An 18,810-nucleotide genomic window follows, 5' to 3' on the forward strand; every position below is an offset into this window, starting at 1 on the left:
TTGCAAAGGGAAGAACAAATCTGAAAGCCATGGACAACATCTGGAAAAGTAAAGTGATCAGTCTGCAAACAAAACTAAGAGTACTGAAACATGCATCTTCAGCAGTGTACTGTATGGATCTGAAACATGGGTAATAAATAAGGAATCAAGAAAAAGAATTTTGGCATTTGAAATAACTTGTTACAGGAAGATTCTAAGAATAAGATGGGTACAGAAAATATAGAAGATACAACCAAAACAAAATCCAATGCAGAAGATTATAAAATGGAAGCTGCAATTATTTGGACACATCTGTAGAATGAGTGAGGACTGGAAGATAAAGACATTTATGTTTGGTATTTTGGATGGTTTAAACAGAAGAGGTAGACCATACAGAGAATGGATAGACAATATAAACGACTGGTGTGGAATGGATGTACAAAAACTGCGACACTGTGCACTGGACAAAGAAAGGTGGAAGAAGATAGTGAAGCAGGCATCAGACATCAACGGACAGTGAGTCCATGGTTCGTGATGATGATGAATGATCCACTTGAAATGACAAATTTTAATAGTGATTCCAATTACTTAATTTCATGGAATGCAACCAAGCAAAAAGAATTATTCAGCACTCTTGTAAAACTGTTAACTTTTATCTGTTTTATTTTGGTTTATTTTTACTTAGAAAAATAGCGTTTTGTAGTATATTAGTGTAGTATTTTGTAGTATATGTAGCATAAAGCAAAGAGCTGACATTAACATCTCCAATTTTGATATCATGTTTAATACCACTTTCCTTCATAATGTGATCCATATAGATAAAGAATAACAGAGGGGATAATGTACATCCTTGTCCCGCACCAGATTTAACATTAAACCATCTTCCTGTTCTTCCTTCAATTCTAACTGCTGACTTGCAACTCAAATAAAGACTAAGTGTTGCTTGATATAATGCCCCATTGACACCATATAACTGCAGTGTATTGAATAGCTTCTCTCTTGGCACCTTGTCATATGCCTTTTCCAAATCGACAAAACTTAAATACAGATCTTTGTTATATTCCCATGCTTTCTCGACTATTTGTCGTAAAGTGAAGATCTGATCCTGACAGCCTCTATTTGGCCTGAAGCCAGCTTGTTCTTCACCAAGCTTTTCTTCCACAATTCTTCTCAACCGTTTCTCAAGTATACTTGCATAGATCTTGCCAAGAACACTCAGTAGGGTAATACCTCTATAATTCTCACATTCAGTTTTATTTCCCTTTTTATAAATGGGTACTATGAGAGCTCTACTCCAATCATCGGGAATTCGTCCCTCTGTCCAGGCTTTCTGAACTATGCAGTGCAGGTACTGTAAGACTCATACCACCATACATCAGCATTTCTGGTCGATATCATTCACTCCTGCTGCCTTTCCACATTTCAAGCCTTTGATGGCTTTTTCTACTTCAAGTATGGATATGTATTCCTGACTGCATGCCTGTTGAGTGTTTTTTTACCACTGTGCTGTCATCACTGCTTGTTTCATTTAGCAGTTTTTCAAAGTAATTACTCCATACTTCAAGGATAGCTTTTTCTCACGTTTTCATGTCACCTTTATCATCTCTAACTCCTTTTACAGCACTCCTTCCTCCATTCCTAAGCTTCTTCAACAACTTCCAGAATATTTTGCCACCTTCTTGATATTTATTTTCTATATTCTTGCCAAAGTCCTCCCATGACTTTTGTTTAGTTAGTTTTACACAGTGTTTAGCATTCTTGCATTTGTTTCTGTATTCTCTAAGAGCACAAGCTGACTTATTTGACAGGAACTTTTGATATGCTTTCTTCTTTTCCTTCCCTGCCTTTTAACTTCATGTGTCCACCAGGGAGTTCTGATTTTTTTATCCTTGCACACAACCTCACCACATGCCTCTCTGGCTGAATCAATCAATGTTTTCTTCAGAGTTTGCCACTGAATCTCCAAGGTTTGATTCCTGTTCTCAAACTCTTTCATTTTCTTTTCAATAATATTTCTGTATTTTAGTCTACAGTTCACATCTGACAGCTGCTCAACTTTTATTCGCTTTAAAACTTTCTTACATGTCATTCTTTTCAATATGAAATTTAATTTTATCCTGCTCAAGACTAAATAGTGATCACTTCCAATTTCAAATCCTCTGTAAACTCTGGTGTCCTGCACTAGGGAGAAAACATCACTATCAACAATAACATAGGCAATGAGACTTTTATTCCTTGTCTCTTCTCTGCATGTGAATTTGTGCACATTTTTATGTTGGAACATGGTGTTAGTAATAACCAGTCATGTCCTGAGCAGAAATCCAACAGATATTTGCCATTATTATTAGCTTTGCTCTTTTCTCCAAGTTTTCCCAAAATATTTTTGTATCTCTCACAATCATTTCCTACTCTGCTATTTAGATCCACAACAAGGACCAACTTTTCCTTTTTCATTGTGTCAGTTGCTTTTTCTAAAGCCTCAAAAAATTCCTCCACTTCTACCTTAGTAGAACCTTCTGTGGGACCGTAGGCACAAATAAGCCTCATTGTCCAGTTCCCCATTCTCATATTTGCCCACATCACTCTACTTGACACTGTCTGCCATTTAAGAAGATTAGCCTCATATTTAGTATTGAATACTATGGCTACTCCTTTTTTCCTTGATTGTTATTGCTTGAATATAACAGTTTGGATTTATTGCTCAAAAAGATCTCACCAGTTTTGGTCTTTTTTTGTTTCAGTCACCCCTATTATGTCAATCTGGTACTTATCTAATTCCTCAGCTAGCTCCATTTCTTTGCCATTCAGGCTTCTTACGTTGATAGTACCGATCTTTAACTCTGGTGATGTTGAGTTGTGGTTTGTTTTCAGATTTGTTCCAGTAGCTGACTTTTCGCTGTTCGCCCTGGTTCCCTGGCGAAAACAATGGGGGCCTTGTTTAACCGGGCGACGCCCCAGCCGGCATGAAATTTTGTCATGTTGTACCATCATTTTTTATTTTGGTTTAACCAATAAGAATACAATTTGGTCAGCTAAATCCCAAATTTTCAGCCCATCCTCGTTCGTTCAGTATCCAAGTAGATACCCAACAGGGTGCACCACGAGAAGGTGAGGATTGGACATTAGGTCAGAAGCCCTGGTCGGATCTCCGCATTCCTTTAAAGGCTATGTGGAGGTCTCCTCTCAGTTATACAGCTTTGGCCCTTAAGCACCCCTGATAAATGACCTAGAATATTTTAAAACTTTCTATTCAAAGAATAATTTAAAATTTTAAAAAAAACACACCACATGCTCACTTAAAAAGCACAATCCCAGTCAAACAAAACAGATTTTTACCAACTGGCATTGGTAAATGTTGGCATTTATGAAAATGGTTTGGTAAAAGCCCAGAAGCTTTTACAAGCATTTTTCGGACTTTTACCACCTGACTATGGTAAATGCTAGGATTTACTGGTAAAACCTAAGATTTAGCAATTTTCAGGCTTTTACAGTAACATATAAGGAGAAAGGTGACTAGCAAACTTATGAACAGGGATCAGTCAAAAAGGATGGCAGTACAGTAAGGAAGGCAAAATCAGATCGGGAGAAGAATCTAGCTGAGCAGGACAAAGGAAATTCCAAGGAATTCTATTGTTACATGTCAACAAGAGGAAGACTGACCATGGAAGAATAAACTTAATGAATGCTGGTGGTCACAAGATGATAGAAGCACATAAAACAGTTGAATTACTAAGTAACCACTTTGCAAGGATATTCTTTCTTTTAAGGTTACATGATGCTCAGCGTTCATAGTTAAGAATTTATGGAGACAAAAACACACATATTGGAGTAATTACTTTACTTTCAATTATGAAAATAACACTTGACATTTTGACTTATGTATAGAGGTCATCATCAAGAAAACATACATATGCACAGAACATAAGCTACATGACACTACACAATAAATTTAAGATGTCAACTCCCGGGAGGGTAAGGTAGGGAAGTGGATCTTTGGACAAGCTGAGTCTACTCTTTTTGCAGGAGGTTTAAAGGTTGTCTTAATATTGTATATATATGTAATGTTCTATATACTTTTTTTCATATTCCTGTAATCTATGGTATTATTGCAGAGGATCTTGTGGACTTGTTTTTTGTTTTAGCCATTTTTTATAAACGTTTGGCTAATAATTTCATATTCTTTGTTCAGTGCCTGCTCATTGGAACAAATTGTTAGGGCTCTATTTGAGGGTGCTGATTATGTCTAGTTTTTTGTTGGATGGTGGTATAAATTTTTGTGTATGTATTGGCCTCTGTGTAGGTTTGAGGTAGACCACAGACCAGAGCAGCCAATCACAAACAAGTGAAGGAGCAACCAACCACCAACAGACCACGGCCAAATTATCAACACATCCAGCTACAACCTCAAGTTATTGTTAATTAATTTATATTTATGTATAAATTTTGTTATTTATTTTTCTTTTTTGTCACCAGAGGTCAGGCTAGGGTAAATGATTAACAAAGCATTTACATTTATCTTACTTTTGTGTAGTGACACAGAGCTGGTATCCTGTGCATATGTACATTTTTCTGATTTTATTTATTTCATATGGGGTTCCCCTATCTTCCCCCATCTCTCAGGATGGGTTGAGTTCTCCTAATGAGGGATTAAGTATTTTTTATGACTGTAGATCCATGTGTGTGTGTGTGTGTGTGTGTGTGTGTGTGTGTGTGTTTACGGGGCCAGTTTGCCTGTTCTGAGGGACCTACATACAGAGGTCGAAACACTGAGTGTTATTTTCATAATTATAAGTAAAGTAATTACTCCAACAAGTGTGTTTTTGTCTCCATAAATTCTTCACTATATTTGCAAGAGTATATCATACATGGTGCCAAGTGAGGTTAATGCTATGATATATGTGACAGAGACATGTGGGAACAGAGGTGGATGAATTGGGGGTTCTTGGGATATTACAGAATCTCAATGAAAATACAGCTGTTGAATTAAATGGAATATCAGCTCGAGTTCTGAGAAAACGTGCAAAAAAATTGGAAACCAGTGAGATGACTGTGCTATGTTGATAATGTGTTTGCTATTTGGCCACATGGTCCAGATACATTAAATACATTTTTAGTGAGCCAACATTCTAAAATCCACTTTGCAATAGGAAACATAAATCTAATGACTATCTGCCCTTCCTAGATAACACTAGTCACACACCACCCTGATGGTTGATTACCATTTTCCATTTATGGAAAACCTACACGTACTGGAAGATGTTTGCACAAACATCTTCCAGTACATTATCATCCAGCTCAACAATATGGTATTCTAAAAACACTAACTCACAGAGCCAGAGTTATCTGTTCCAATGATAATGCCTTACAGCTGAACTTACTTACCTCTGACACAGTTTTTTAGCCAATGGCTATAATCCCTAAAAGATAGACAAAAAAAAAAAAACTATATGATCAATGTTCCCCCTAATTTTTTGCTGTGAGTGTGCGCAGAAATTTGCATGTGTGCAAAATTTACCTTCTTTTGAAAAGTATGTGCGCACCCATACGAGTCACCATATTGATCATTTAAGCAAAAAAGTTAAAAGATTTTAGTTCACTCTTTACCTTCTGGTGTCAATGGGACGTCAGCCAGGTCAGCCCAACTCCTCACCGTGTTCCCACACATGGCAGTAGCCTCCCCAGTAAACAATCAGAAATCACAATTCACAAGCCTCGGGCAGGACTCGATCCGAGGACTTCGTGCATGCGAGGCCAACACGATACTGACTGTACTAGATAGGATTCTAAGTATGTGTATTATTACCATCGCTAAGTAAGTTGTGTGACATCAATCACAGAGCTAACATAAATATTTCATATGTATTTAATATTGATCTGATTAAAAGTAAGAAATAAAGTAAAAAAAAAGATAACACTAGTGACTGATTGCCTTTAATTAAATTTTCTAACTTTGCAAATAACTCTAAACATACATAATAAAATATTCCCATTACTAATTCTCACCTTGTTAAACATTTATAATAAGTCCATTACTAATTCTCATCTTGTTCAGTTCTAGCTTCTATCTCTTTATTTTTTCTCTCTTCTGTCTTTGGCATTCACCCACTCTTTATACACACTATCTAAATGAATTGAATTTCCATATAATTGGTAACTTTTCACTCTCATTAGCATATCCAAATGACATTTTCCTAAATGGTTTCTAAGTTGGTTTTTTATTTGATTCATTAGACTAAAACCTTGCTCACAGTCTGCACTATATGCAAGGAAGGTTCCTCCAATATCCATCAACTTTGCCAAATCACAAAACTGCTCATTTTGAAGAGCAAATACAACCATTTGTGTAAAATTTGATAACATTTTGCATTTAATTTTTTCTTGTACAGAAAATTTGAAATCATTAAACTGAGTAATTATTTCTGAGTATCATCCAGAAAATCATGATATTTAAGACAAAGGGCATTTATATGTTCACTACCAAATGAGAAATCACAATGTGAAATAGAGGAGATATGAAACACTGACCATTCTTGTATCTCATTCTCAGGGAATCTGTCCTCTAAATGTGCACATAATCAATTTATAAAATTTAACAGGGGCCTAGTATCTATTGGTTCAGTCTCTTCTTGTTTAAGTAAAGCATTTACTCTGTCACTCCAGCAAGCGTCATCTTCTAAATACTGATTCCTGATTTTGTTAATCTTCCCTCTGGCAAAATGATGACTGTCTAGTAGTATAAGGTTACTCCTTTGTAAGATTTTGGACAGGGAAGCCATTTCTTCAAAAACATCACTTAAAACATTAACAGCTACTTTGAATGTCACGTTAGTTAATTTATTGTGACAATAATTAACCACAGGATCATTTGATTTGTCTTTTTCAAAATATGTGATCAGTCCCTCATAGTTTCTTATTATTGCCTATAATGCAATAATAAGAAATGTCTGGATAGCCACAGCACTTCATTGAGTGGTCTGAAGGCAATAGCTTCATTTTCAGATGGCTAGACAATTTCTTTAAATTCATGTCTTTTCACTGTGGAACGAGAAAGAGTGTGTACACTGTTCTCATTAATGTATCAATATCTCTGATTAGTTTAATTTCCTTCCAAGTATCAATCCCCAGATCCTCAGGGTGAGCTACACAGTGTTGCTGGAAAAGATGTGGAACTTCTAATTTAAGTTTTGCAGCAACACCATTAACTTTGCCCAGCATCACTGCAGCTCCATCGGAGGTAAACATCACCATTTTTTGGAGATCAAGTTTCTTTTCATGATAAAACTGTTTAATAGTTAACACAATGGAGGAGGCATCACATGCCTGCAACTGAATTATTCTGCCAAAATGTTTTATATTCATTACAATCTTTAGGTCTAAACTTAAATAGAGAATGAGACATTTGTTAACAGTTATAACAGTGCTTTCATCAATGGTTAAGGTGTGGAAATTTGCAGATGCAATTTGCTCAAACATGTCATTTTCAACAATTAAATTGATTGTTTCCAGAAATTCAAATGCATAATTTCTGCTTTGCCAGCTGTCTGCAAGTTGAACATACTTTTCCATATGTTCATTAATATGTTGAACTGAAAGTAAAGAGTTATTCATCTTAACAAGACACTGTCAATAAGAACTTTAATCTGCTCTGGGTTTGATCGTTTTCTCTCTCAGTCATCTGAACTTTCACGTAGCATACGCAGTACTCCTGTAGCTGGCAATGAACAATTTTGTTGCCTAAGTTTGTGTACACCATCCAGATGTATTTTACTTGTCAAATGGCATTTCAAAAAGTCCAACTTCCAAGTAACATCAAACTTCTTCCCATTAGCAAAATTCTCAGCAACCTTTGCATCACGACAATAAATACAAACAACACCAATTGTAGCATCATACATAAATATTTCACGCAGCTGAATGTTTATCAACTCATGAGCTTTTGGCGTAGCAGTTTTCACTATTTCATCCAGCCATTCACTTTTAAAGCAGCTAGCATTTTGTTTTCGCTTCACACCTTTTGCTTCCTTTGAATTTGACATGGTGCATCAGTTTTTTCCAATTTTGTTATTTGAAGAATGTTTTTTATTGTTTTTATAAATTTACAAACGTACACTATTCACTGAATAACTTGGCAAGACAAAAGCTGAACCAACACTAAACATTGCTGAGGGCAACACAAGAGCTAAAAGATAAGCCTAGAGGCTAGATTTAATTAACTTGGTTGTATCTCAATGCGTGTACACAAATGTTATTATTTAGTCTACTATTTTAAAATTCCTTTTAAAAATTAGAGAATTTTGAAATGCTACAATATTTTTAATTGTACTCTAATTTAAGTTTTTAAAAGTATTTAATTATTTTTATTAAAATTATGAAACCATTGTTTTAATTCTTCATGATCTTGAACTAATTTGATCAGCCAATCACGTTTGGGAATTTTCCATGAGTCAGGCCTGAGATGTAAACAAAGCGCGCCATTCTATATGCTACTTAAAAATTACAGATTTCAGCCACACCCCTTTCACTTTGGCATCAAATCGCTAGCCTCAAATAGGGTTACTGTTAATAATTTATAAGTTTTGTGCAACTTCGAGAATGTAATAAAAAATGCGAGGTTATAGGCTTGAGCGTTGCCGAGTTACCTTATTTTTTAAAGCATTTATAGGTTAATGTTTAGGTGGAACTTCTTTAATTAATAAATTTTAATTTCATCTTGAAAATCTAGTGTGCGCATATTTTTTGCTATGTGCGCTAGTTGTAAAACATGTGCGCGCACACATGCGCACAGCTTAGAGGAACTTCTTTAATTAATAAATTTTAATTTCATCTTGAAAATCTAGTGTGCGCATATTTTTTGCTATGTGCGCTAGTTGTAAAACATGTGCGCACACGCATGCACACAGCTTAGAGGGAACATTATATATGATCCCCTCCCAAAATGCCCTTCATTTCCTAATACATGAGACCACAGCAAAACTCTCACCATACCCTATATTTAGGAATTGGTTCATTAAGCACTCTAGATATCCAAAAACGATAACTGAAGTGCTTAATCAATATCAGTTTCTCACCACATTTAAACCATACATCAAATTTGCAGGTCTCATCCATTCACCTAAGGACAAACTTTCTCCTTTATCACATCTGTATGAAATGCCTATACTTGTGACTTGGCTTACTATGGACAGACAGAAAGAACTGTTGGTATCTGCCTTGATATCAACACTAATACATTTTGCACCATCATTACAGCAAATCTGAACTAGCAGACAACCTTGGATACCCCTTCACACAGCATCAAAATAGGAAAAAAAAAAAAAAACTGCTACACAGAAGTCATAAATCAGAATCACTGTTTTTGGAATCAGTGGCAGCTTTAAAACATTCCCCAAACCTTACCAATTTACCAAAAATGTAAATTGTGTCTGTATTAGTTTAGCAAAAATCGAGGAGACAGATAGGAGTCATTTGAAAATCAAATTGATACTTGTTAAATAAGGGTCAAAGCTGTATACCTGAGAGGAGACCTCCATATAGCCTTTAAAGGAATGCAGAGAACCGACCAGGGCTTCTGACCTAATGTCCAATCCTCACCTTCTCGTGGTGCACCCTGTTGAGTATCTACTTTGATATTGAACGAACGAGGATGGGCTGGCAATTTGGGATTTAGCCGACCAAATTGTATTCTTATTGGTTAAACCAAAATAAAAAATGATGGTACAACATGACAAAATTTCATGCCAGCTGGGGCATCGCCCGGTTAAACAAGGCCCCCGTTGTTTTTGCCAGGGAACCAGGGCGAACAGCGAAAAGTCAGCTACTGGAACAAATCTGAAAACAAACCCCAACTCAACATCACCAGAGTTAAAGATCGGTACTATCAACGTAAGAAGCCTGAATGGCAAAGAAACGGAGCTAGCTGAGGAATTAGATAAGTACCAGATCGACATAATAGGGGTGACTGAAACAAAAAAGACAAAAACTGGTGAGATCTTTCTGAGCAATAAATACAAAATGTTATATTCAGGCAATGACAATCAAGGAAAAGAAGGAGTAGCCATAGTATTCAACACAAAATACGAGGCTAATCTTCTTGAATGGCAGTCAGTCTCAAGTAGAGTAATGTGGGCAAATATGAGAATGAGGAACTGGACAATGAGACTTATTTGTGCCTATGGTCCCACAGAAGGTTCTACTAAAGTAGAAGTGGAGGAATTTTTTGAGGCTTTAGAAAAAGCAACTGACACAATGAAAAAGGAAAATTTGGTCCTTGTTGGGGATCTAAATAGTAGAGTAGGAAATGGTTGTGAGACATACAAAAATATTTTGGGAAAATTTGGAGAAAAGAGCAAAGCTAATAATAATGGCAAATATCTGTTGGATTTCTGCTCAGGACATGGACTGGTTATTACTAACACCATGTTCCAACATAAAAATGTGCACAAATTTACATGGAGAGAAGAGGCTAGGAATAAGAAAAGTCTCATTGACTATGTTATTGTTGATAGTGATGTTTTCTCCCTGGTGCAGGACACCAGAGTGTACAGAGGATTTGAAATTGGAAGTGATCACTATTTAGTCTTGAGCAGGATAAAATTGAATTTCATATTGAAAAGAATAACATGTAAGAAAGTTTTAAAGCGAATAAAAGTTGAGCAGCTCTCAGATGTGAACTGTAGACTAAAATACAGAAATATTATTGAAAAGAAAATGAAAGAGTTTGAGAACAGGAATCAAACCTTGGAGATTCAGTGGCAAACTCTGAAGGAAACATTGATTGATTCTGCCAGAGAGGCATGTGGTGAGGTTGTGTGCAAGGATAAAAAAATCAGAACTCCCTGGTGGACACAGGAAGTTAAAGAGGCAGTGAAGAAAAAGAAGAAAGCATATCAAAAGTTCCTGGCAAATAAGTCAGCTTTTACTCTTATAGAATACAGAGACAAATGTAAGAAAGCTAAACAGTGTGTAAAACTAGCTAAACAAAAGTCATGGGAGGACTTTGGCAAGAATATAGAAAATAAATATCAAGAAGGTGGCAAAATATTCTGGAGGTTGTTGAAGAAGCTTAGGAATGGAGGAAAGAGTGCTGTAAAAGGAATTAGAGATGATAAAGGTGAAATGAAAACAGGAGAAAAAGATATCCTTGAAGTATGGAGTAATTACTTTGAAAAACTGCTAAATGAAACAAGCAGTGATGACAGCACAGTGATAAAAAACACTGACCAGGCATGCAGTCAGGAATACATATCCATACTTGAAGTAGAAAAAGCCATCAAAGGCTTGCAATGTGGAAAGGCAGCAGGAGTAGATGATATTCGACCAGAAATGCTGAAGTATGGTGGTATAAGAGTCTTACAGTGGCTGCACTGCATAGTTCAGAAAGCCTGGACAGAGGGACGAATTCCCGATGATTGGAGTAGAGCTCTCATAGTACCCATATATAAAAAGGGAAATAAAACTGAATGTGAGAATTACAGAGGTATTTCCCTACTGAGTGTTCCTGGCAAGATCTATGCAAGTATACTTGAGAAACGGTTGAGAAGAATTGGGGAAGAAACCTTGGTGAAGAACAAGCTGGATTCAGGCCAAATAGAGGCTGTCAGGATCAGATCTTCACTTTACGACAAATAGTTGAGAAAGCATGGGAATATAACAAAGATCTGTATTTAAGTTTTGTCGATTTGGAAAAGGCATATGACAAGGTGCCAAGAGAGAAGCTATGCAATACGCTGCAGTTATATGGTGTCAATGGGGCATTATATCAAGCAATACTTAGTCTTTATTTGAGTTGTGAGTCAGCAGTTAGAACTGAAGGAAGTACAGGAAGATGGTTTAATGTTAAATCTGGTGTGAGACAAGGATGTACATTATCCCCTCTGTTATTCATCATCTATATGGATCACATTATGAAGGAATGTGGTATTAAACCTGATATCAAAATTGGAAATGTTAATGTCAGCTCTTTGCTTTATGCAGATGATGTTATACTTCTAAATAAATCCGCTACAAGTCTGCAAGATTCTCTGACTAAATTGAATGGCTGTTGTAATAGATATGGTATGAAGGTCAGCAATAAAAAGACAAAGACAATGAAAATAGGCAGAATCACTGAAAATGTCAATTGCATTGTGAACATAGAACATGTGGAACAAGTAAAACATTTCACCTACTTAGGCACTATTTTTACTGAAGATGGTAAATTAAATATGGAAATAGACAACAGAATCAATAAAGCTGGTATGGTAGAAAGTCAATTGAATAAATTCATATGGAATAAGAGAGAAATTAGTCAGAACACTAAATTAGCACTGTATACAAGACAGTGTTCAAACCAGTTTTAACTTATGGATCTGAGAGCTGGGTCAGAAGTAAAACACTTGACCAAAGACTATAGACCGCAGATATGAGAGTCCTGAGAAAGATTAGAGGCGTGAACAGATGGCATCAATGGCAATATCATATTAAAAATGAGGATATTAGGAAAGAACTTGACATTGTCAGCATCCAGGAATGCGTTAGCAGAGCTAATCTCAGATGGTATGGTCACTTAAATAGAATGGGAGAGGAAAGATTAGCAAAACAAGTGTTCTCTGCCAGGTTGGCAGGAAAACGACCCAGAGGAAGACCAAGATATAGTTGGATTGATACGGTACAAAGTGCCTTAGACGATAGAAATATAAGATCTGATAATGTTGGAGTCTTGACAAGTAACAGACTGATTTGGAGGAAAATTGTATTTGTAATGATGTAATTTTTTCATGTAGTACTGTCATATCCTGTACACCCCTTGAGGATACATGGCAGGAATTTAATGATGATGATGATAAATCCCTCTTTATCCAACAATAGATGGTACCAATTAGGACTTTAGATCCTTGTGTTGTCTGTTACAATTTTTAAACTGGTCCCACTGTTAACTAATTGTTGCTGTCCACATACTGTGACAAACTGTTTTTGTGCTCTGAAGATGCTGAATATAACACCCCAAAAAATCAGCAAATAACTGAAATAATATTAATTATTTTCTTATTATTCTTGTGTTATGAATGAAACCTTTAAAAGACTAAACATGAACTGCCAACACATAAGCCTTTCTATCCATTTGATATTTAAACCATTTACACTTTGCAGATGACACGGTTATCTTTGCTTCAAGTCCACACGAATTACAGACTCAAGTCTGTGAACTTAAAATTGCTAGCAAGGCAGCTGGCTCAACAGATATGTATGACCAGAAATAATAAAAATCAATGACAATGAAATTGAGCAAGTGGATCATTACGTATACTTAGGACAACAGATATCAATGGATCAAAATAGCATGGAAGAAGTCAAAAGACAAACAACGCACGGGTGAAAAGCATCTGGAAAATTACAGTCAATGTTCAACAGCCAATTACCACTATGCCTGAAAAGGAAAGTTTTCAAGCAGTGTATTTTCCATATATTAACATATGTCAATGTTTCTCAGCCATACATTAATATACGGAGAATTGAAAAAACTCATACTCAAAACTAAGAAACACACAATTTAGCATGGAAAGATATGTGCTTAGTATCGCAAGACTGGACCCAAAAGGAATATTCGTGGATAAGAACAAACCGAAGTCTCTGATAGAGAAAACATGAAACATCTTAAGTGGCAATGGGCTGGGCTCGAAGACAAGACCAACAATGGACAAAAGTAGTACAGGAATTCCATGGGAGGAAAAACGACCAGAATGCCAACCATCGTGATGAATTGATGAAACCATTAGATTTGCAGGAGTGACATGGTAAAGAAAACCATCCACAGGCAATCTTGGTGTCATCTTGGAAAGGCTTTCATCTAGTTGGATCGATAATGGCTGGTGATGATGATAAAACATACTGAAAGTAACAAAACATTGAAATGAATATTAACTTAAATAGTCTGCATGAATAAATTTCCTTTTCTGACATGCCAAAATAGTCTGCATGAATAAATTTTCTTTTCTGACATGCCAAATCTATCCAACAAATCTGTCTAATATTATCCATCCAATATTGGATTTTAGCCCACACAGATCTCAGCATTCCTAGAGTTACTCTTTCAACAATGCATTATTTGTTAAGTCAAAGTTATCTACTTCTCAAAATGTTGAAGAGATTATCTGTGAGAAGGTTAATCTTCATGGTTTTTTGCTGAAATGACATTGTTAGTGTGTTAATTTTATATATTGTACACTAAATTTGTACATTCCCCCCCTTTTAAGCACTGTTTTGAACTCTGAAAATCGTAATTGCAAAGATCATTCAAACCATTAACTCAAAGTTCAGCAATCAAGTAGAAGGCAATTTCGGCAACTTCTCCATTAGAAATAGGTGATACCAGTGAGCTGATGGAAAAGAGTACTGAAGAACAGGACGATGATGTGATTATTATTTCTTTCCTCCCTTCCAGCAGAATGTAACCATTTGAATTAAACTTATCTTATTTTTCTTTCCTGGAAAGGTACCATAGATTTTTGTAATAGGATGCCATGTTATCATTCACATATGCTGAACTTTCTTTCCGAGGACTACCACTTTTTAATGTTGTTGGCGTGATCTTTTCTTCTAAAACTATTTTATCTGGTATTTAACAACACACAATGATGATAAATAGAAACTTTATTTTGATTAGTTTCATGAAATGCTTTGTTTCACTTCAAAAAATAACATGAATAAACTAAAAACCTAGAAAGCGAGTAAGAAACAGTTTCTATTTGGGATCTTTGTTTGTAGTTATATGCCAGATAAAATATTTCTAGGACGTCCATACAATCGCTACAGAAGATTATGCAACAGAAGACCTTTTCTTCTGTTTTGAATCTGCTGAGTAGATTCAACAGATTGCTGATTAATTTCTTCACTGGTAATTCCTGCATTCATATTGCTAAATTTAGCAATATGAATGTAGTTCTCTGCATAATTTTCTGAAATTCTGTTGATTTATAAATTTGATTGTAAGCTGCTCAGTGTAATTCTTCAACATTTATCTTCAATTTGTTGAGTTCAGCTCTCAGATCATTGTTCTCTTTTTTTTTAGCCATGTTTGCATTTTGGTATATGATTTCTTTTCTATTCATTTCTTTAACTGAGTTTAGCATTTGCATCCTTTTGTTATTAAATTTTAGTAATTCTTTTTGTTATTAACTGTTCTTAAGTTAGTAAGGACTCTCTTACTTCTTTTAGAATTTCAATTTCTTGAACTGTTGACAACCTGAGTTCCCAAAGAAGGATGTCATTACGGTTCATTATTTATGAGATATTTTGGTTATATCCAGTGTTTTGAAGAGTTGCTTCTAGTGAGTGATTTTTGAGTGCTAGCTTGAGACAATCTATTTATTCAAAGTAGATAATTGTTCTCTGCAAGAGCCATAGCACTACCATGATTAACTTTTAAGGGCTCAGTCTTCTGTGCAGTTTCTGATACTCTCAAGCAATCTTGGTGTAAATTGCCACTGCAGGCAAGACATTGCACATAACTGTGAAAAGACAGGTTTTTATTACAACAGGTGCATAATACTTTTTCCATTTTGTGAGGAACACTCGTATTTTAACCATAATAACTGTTGTGTGTGATGAAAGAGATTTAATAGGGAAAGAAAATCATATCTCACGTTAGCTATCATTTCTTAATCCTTATATGCACGTTAAGCAAGTACCCAGCAAGGAGATAATGTAGACTGTCACTAAGAATTGCAAATTAATAAGAAGCAAAAAATTCAAGCCTGTTCACAGTAGAGTGAGAGTGATAAAAAGAGAGAGAGAAAAAAATAATAATCATCATCATGTGTATCAAGGATTTAGGCCTAGCATGGCCTGTTCCAGCCTTAGAAGTCATCGTTGAATCGTTAAGAGGTTTAAAATAATAATAAAAACAATAATAATAAAACTCACCTTATCACTAAGTTCTGCAAGACCATTATCTTTACTTTTATTCTTGGCTTCTACTTGTGGCACAAATAAATCAGCCACATTTTTGGCTGTAGTTGGAGTTTGGTCAACTATTGCTGCCATTGTAAAATAGTTTTGTTTCTCTGTTAGACGATAGCTTCAAAAAAAGAGATATTAAGTAGTTTCACATCCTGATGCAAAAAAATGTGTGCAGCTGAGATTCAGTCTCCTGTAAAGAGAGAGATCTTAAATAACAGGCAGCAAGATAATTACAGCTATCCTGAAGATAAATTGTCAAGGAATGGCATTTTGACTATATTTTCATACATCACTGAAAGAAAAACTAAATGGATATTGCTGAGTATAATTAATAAATTATATGAATTTTAGTTAAATTCATCATAGTACAATAATTCCATGATAAACTGACAGAAGTCAGGCCTTACTAAAATAGAACGAATGTATAGAACCAAAAAAGTATCTATGCCATAACTAATATAATGCACTGTTTACTTGAACATTAATTGTTAATATTTGCTTATTTTTCATGGTTAATAATTAAATTCCATAACAAAGCTTAATTTAGTTATATAATTATTCTTATATTTTTGCAACTATATAGTAAATTAGATCTTCATTTCACTACACTGTTTAATATGGATTACAGATATACAAATCATAAAATTTCCAAGGTCATATATAAATCCAGAATTAAGGCACTACAAAAAAACTGATTTATGAAGAGATTACATTCTTGAAAGAACTTTTCATTAATCTAAATATAACATCTTATGGGCTTCTATATTATATAATGCATGATACATTATTACAGGAGAGGATTCTCTCCAAATACAGTAAAACTAAAGTAGCTAATAAGCATGATATTAAATCATGTTTCTGTGATTAAAAATAAAATCACCAAAATCATATTTATTATGTGTGAGTTAGATATAACTATATCTAACATGACTCAGAAAAAAGTGACAAAGCAAAGACATTCAGCAGGCATTAATTTTTGGACATTCGTTATGAGAAAAAATTATTTAAAGATAAGTCTTAATAATAAGAGCAGTATATGTAGCAAGAAGTTTATTTAATAAAAAATAATTATGCTTGTTTATCATAAGTAGGATCATCTACTGCACCAACAAGAGACTACACTATCATATGGGTAGATGCTTCCACATATATTAAAAAAGCAAAGAAGGTGACTACCAAATTTACATATCAGTATTTAAACACATATATTTCCTACTGTTAATTATTATTACCATCATTCTTAAATTTGATTCTTTCTTATTTTCTTTACTGTTAGCAAAAAAAACATTTTTTGTTGCTTAGGGATTTCATCATTTAATATAACAGCAGACATTTTTTTTTTATCATAACTTGTACCATTAAAACTTGCTTAAAAAAAGGTGGTCTCGCTGTACTGAAAAAAAAGGCAAATATTCTTTAAAATTTTTTTAATTATTTTTAAAAAAGCAATTGTGTTTAATTTACATTAAATTTCACTGAACTGATTAGCATTTTCTGCAATCTTCTCATGACTACATTTTCCATCCTTTTCATCAAATTTCACTTGAAAAGGTCATTAAGTTTCTCAAGTTTACTACAGTTTATCACATATATGCAATTTAACCAGACATTTCAAGAATTATGTACATTTGATAATAAAAAATAATAATAATAAAATAAAATTCCATTGCATTAATAAATTTTAACTGTTAGACAAGATTCACTGGACAGTACAATAACCACTTAAACATTCTGTAAAAATAAGAATCATTCACATACAGCAACATAACCTACTTTTGATAACTTCTGAAGGATAAAAAAAAACAAAAAACTGATTACTTCAGTAATATCTAATATTTAAATATGCACTCAGCAGATATTTTCATTAAATAACTACATTTAACAATCAGTTTTAATTATTAAATATTTACTTATTTGATAAAATAAAATCATTTAACAACATTACAATTACATAACTAATATATTTCCTAATCAAAACTAAGAGACATCACAAAACACTTTTATAAGCTCACAGTGAAACAAGTTCACCTGTTTATTATGTGGTCAAATTCAATTTCCATTAGTATGCCTAAGAAAAACTATAAATTTTATTCTAACAAGAGAAAGAAATAAGTGTTTTTTTTTTAAGAATAAATTAATTTTAAATTCCAATTCAGTTTTTCTTTTTCATATCAATAAAAGAAAAACAAAATCAATTCTTTTGATTTAGTATGACACCATAATCCAAAGCAAAAAATACATATGCAAAAAAAAAGGTCTCTCTCTTTTGCTAAGCATACCATATTTGCTATCGATTGGATAGCTCTATTTTTAATAAAATATATTCTTAAAACATCAGTAAGGTGCAAAGATTAAACTATAAACTTAAGATTAAAATTATGCTTACCATGATTTAAATAAACCATTCTTTCAATTCATGGTAGCATGACTTATAGAATGATTTGAAATTAACATCACATTCCCTATAAATTACAGAGCACAAGTCAAATGGAATATTGCAAAGATGGCAAGCACACTGGTGTTTTATACTGATAAATGATGCAATGATTGGAAGATTATCAAAGATATCAGTTTGTGGATAATAAAAATGATTTTTCATTCAAATTTCCACTGATAAAAAAATATGAAGAATCATCCCAAGTTGACACTTAGGATGATTAACCCAACAACCTATTATTCTATTATTTATCTTTAATTTTAAATAGTATTATTATACTGATGAATGATGTAATGAATGAAGGGTATGAAACAAGACTACATGGATTACAACACATGATGTAACTTCTGATTTCAATTTCACCTAATAAGGAAATACAATAATCATCAGCAGTTTAAACTCAGAACAGTTAACCAAATTCAAAATTTTATTATGTTTTGTCTCATATATTCCAATAT

General features: G+C 34.1%; 1 protein-coding gene across 10 annotated transcripts in view; it reads right to left on the reverse strand.

Moving 5' to 3' along the window:
- GTPBP1 (GTP-binding protein 1) overlaps nucleotides 1–18,810 on the reverse strand; it is a 375,327-nt gene that overhangs the window by 232,376 nt on the left and 124,141 nt on the right. For all 10 annotated transcript variants that reach the window (XM_090390548.1, XM_090390543.1, XM_090390544.1 and 7 more), the window contains one exon: nucleotides 15,880–16,105. In XM_090390548.1, the coding sequence (XP_090246674.1) occupies nucleotides 15,880–15,999 (120 nt within the window). In that variant the 5' untranslated portion in view covers nucleotides 16,000–16,105. The remainder of the gene's footprint in view (nucleotides 1–15,879; nucleotides 16,106–18,810) is intronic.

Source organism: Typopeltis vanoorti, chromosome 3 (assembly GCF_054136105.1).
Source record: "Typopeltis vanoorti isolate ZY-2024b chromosome 3, IOZ_Tvanoo_1.0, whole genome shotgun sequence".
NCBI classification, from domain to species: Eukaryota; Metazoa; Arthropoda; class Arachnida; order Uropygi; family Thelyphonidae; genus Typopeltis; species Typopeltis vanoorti.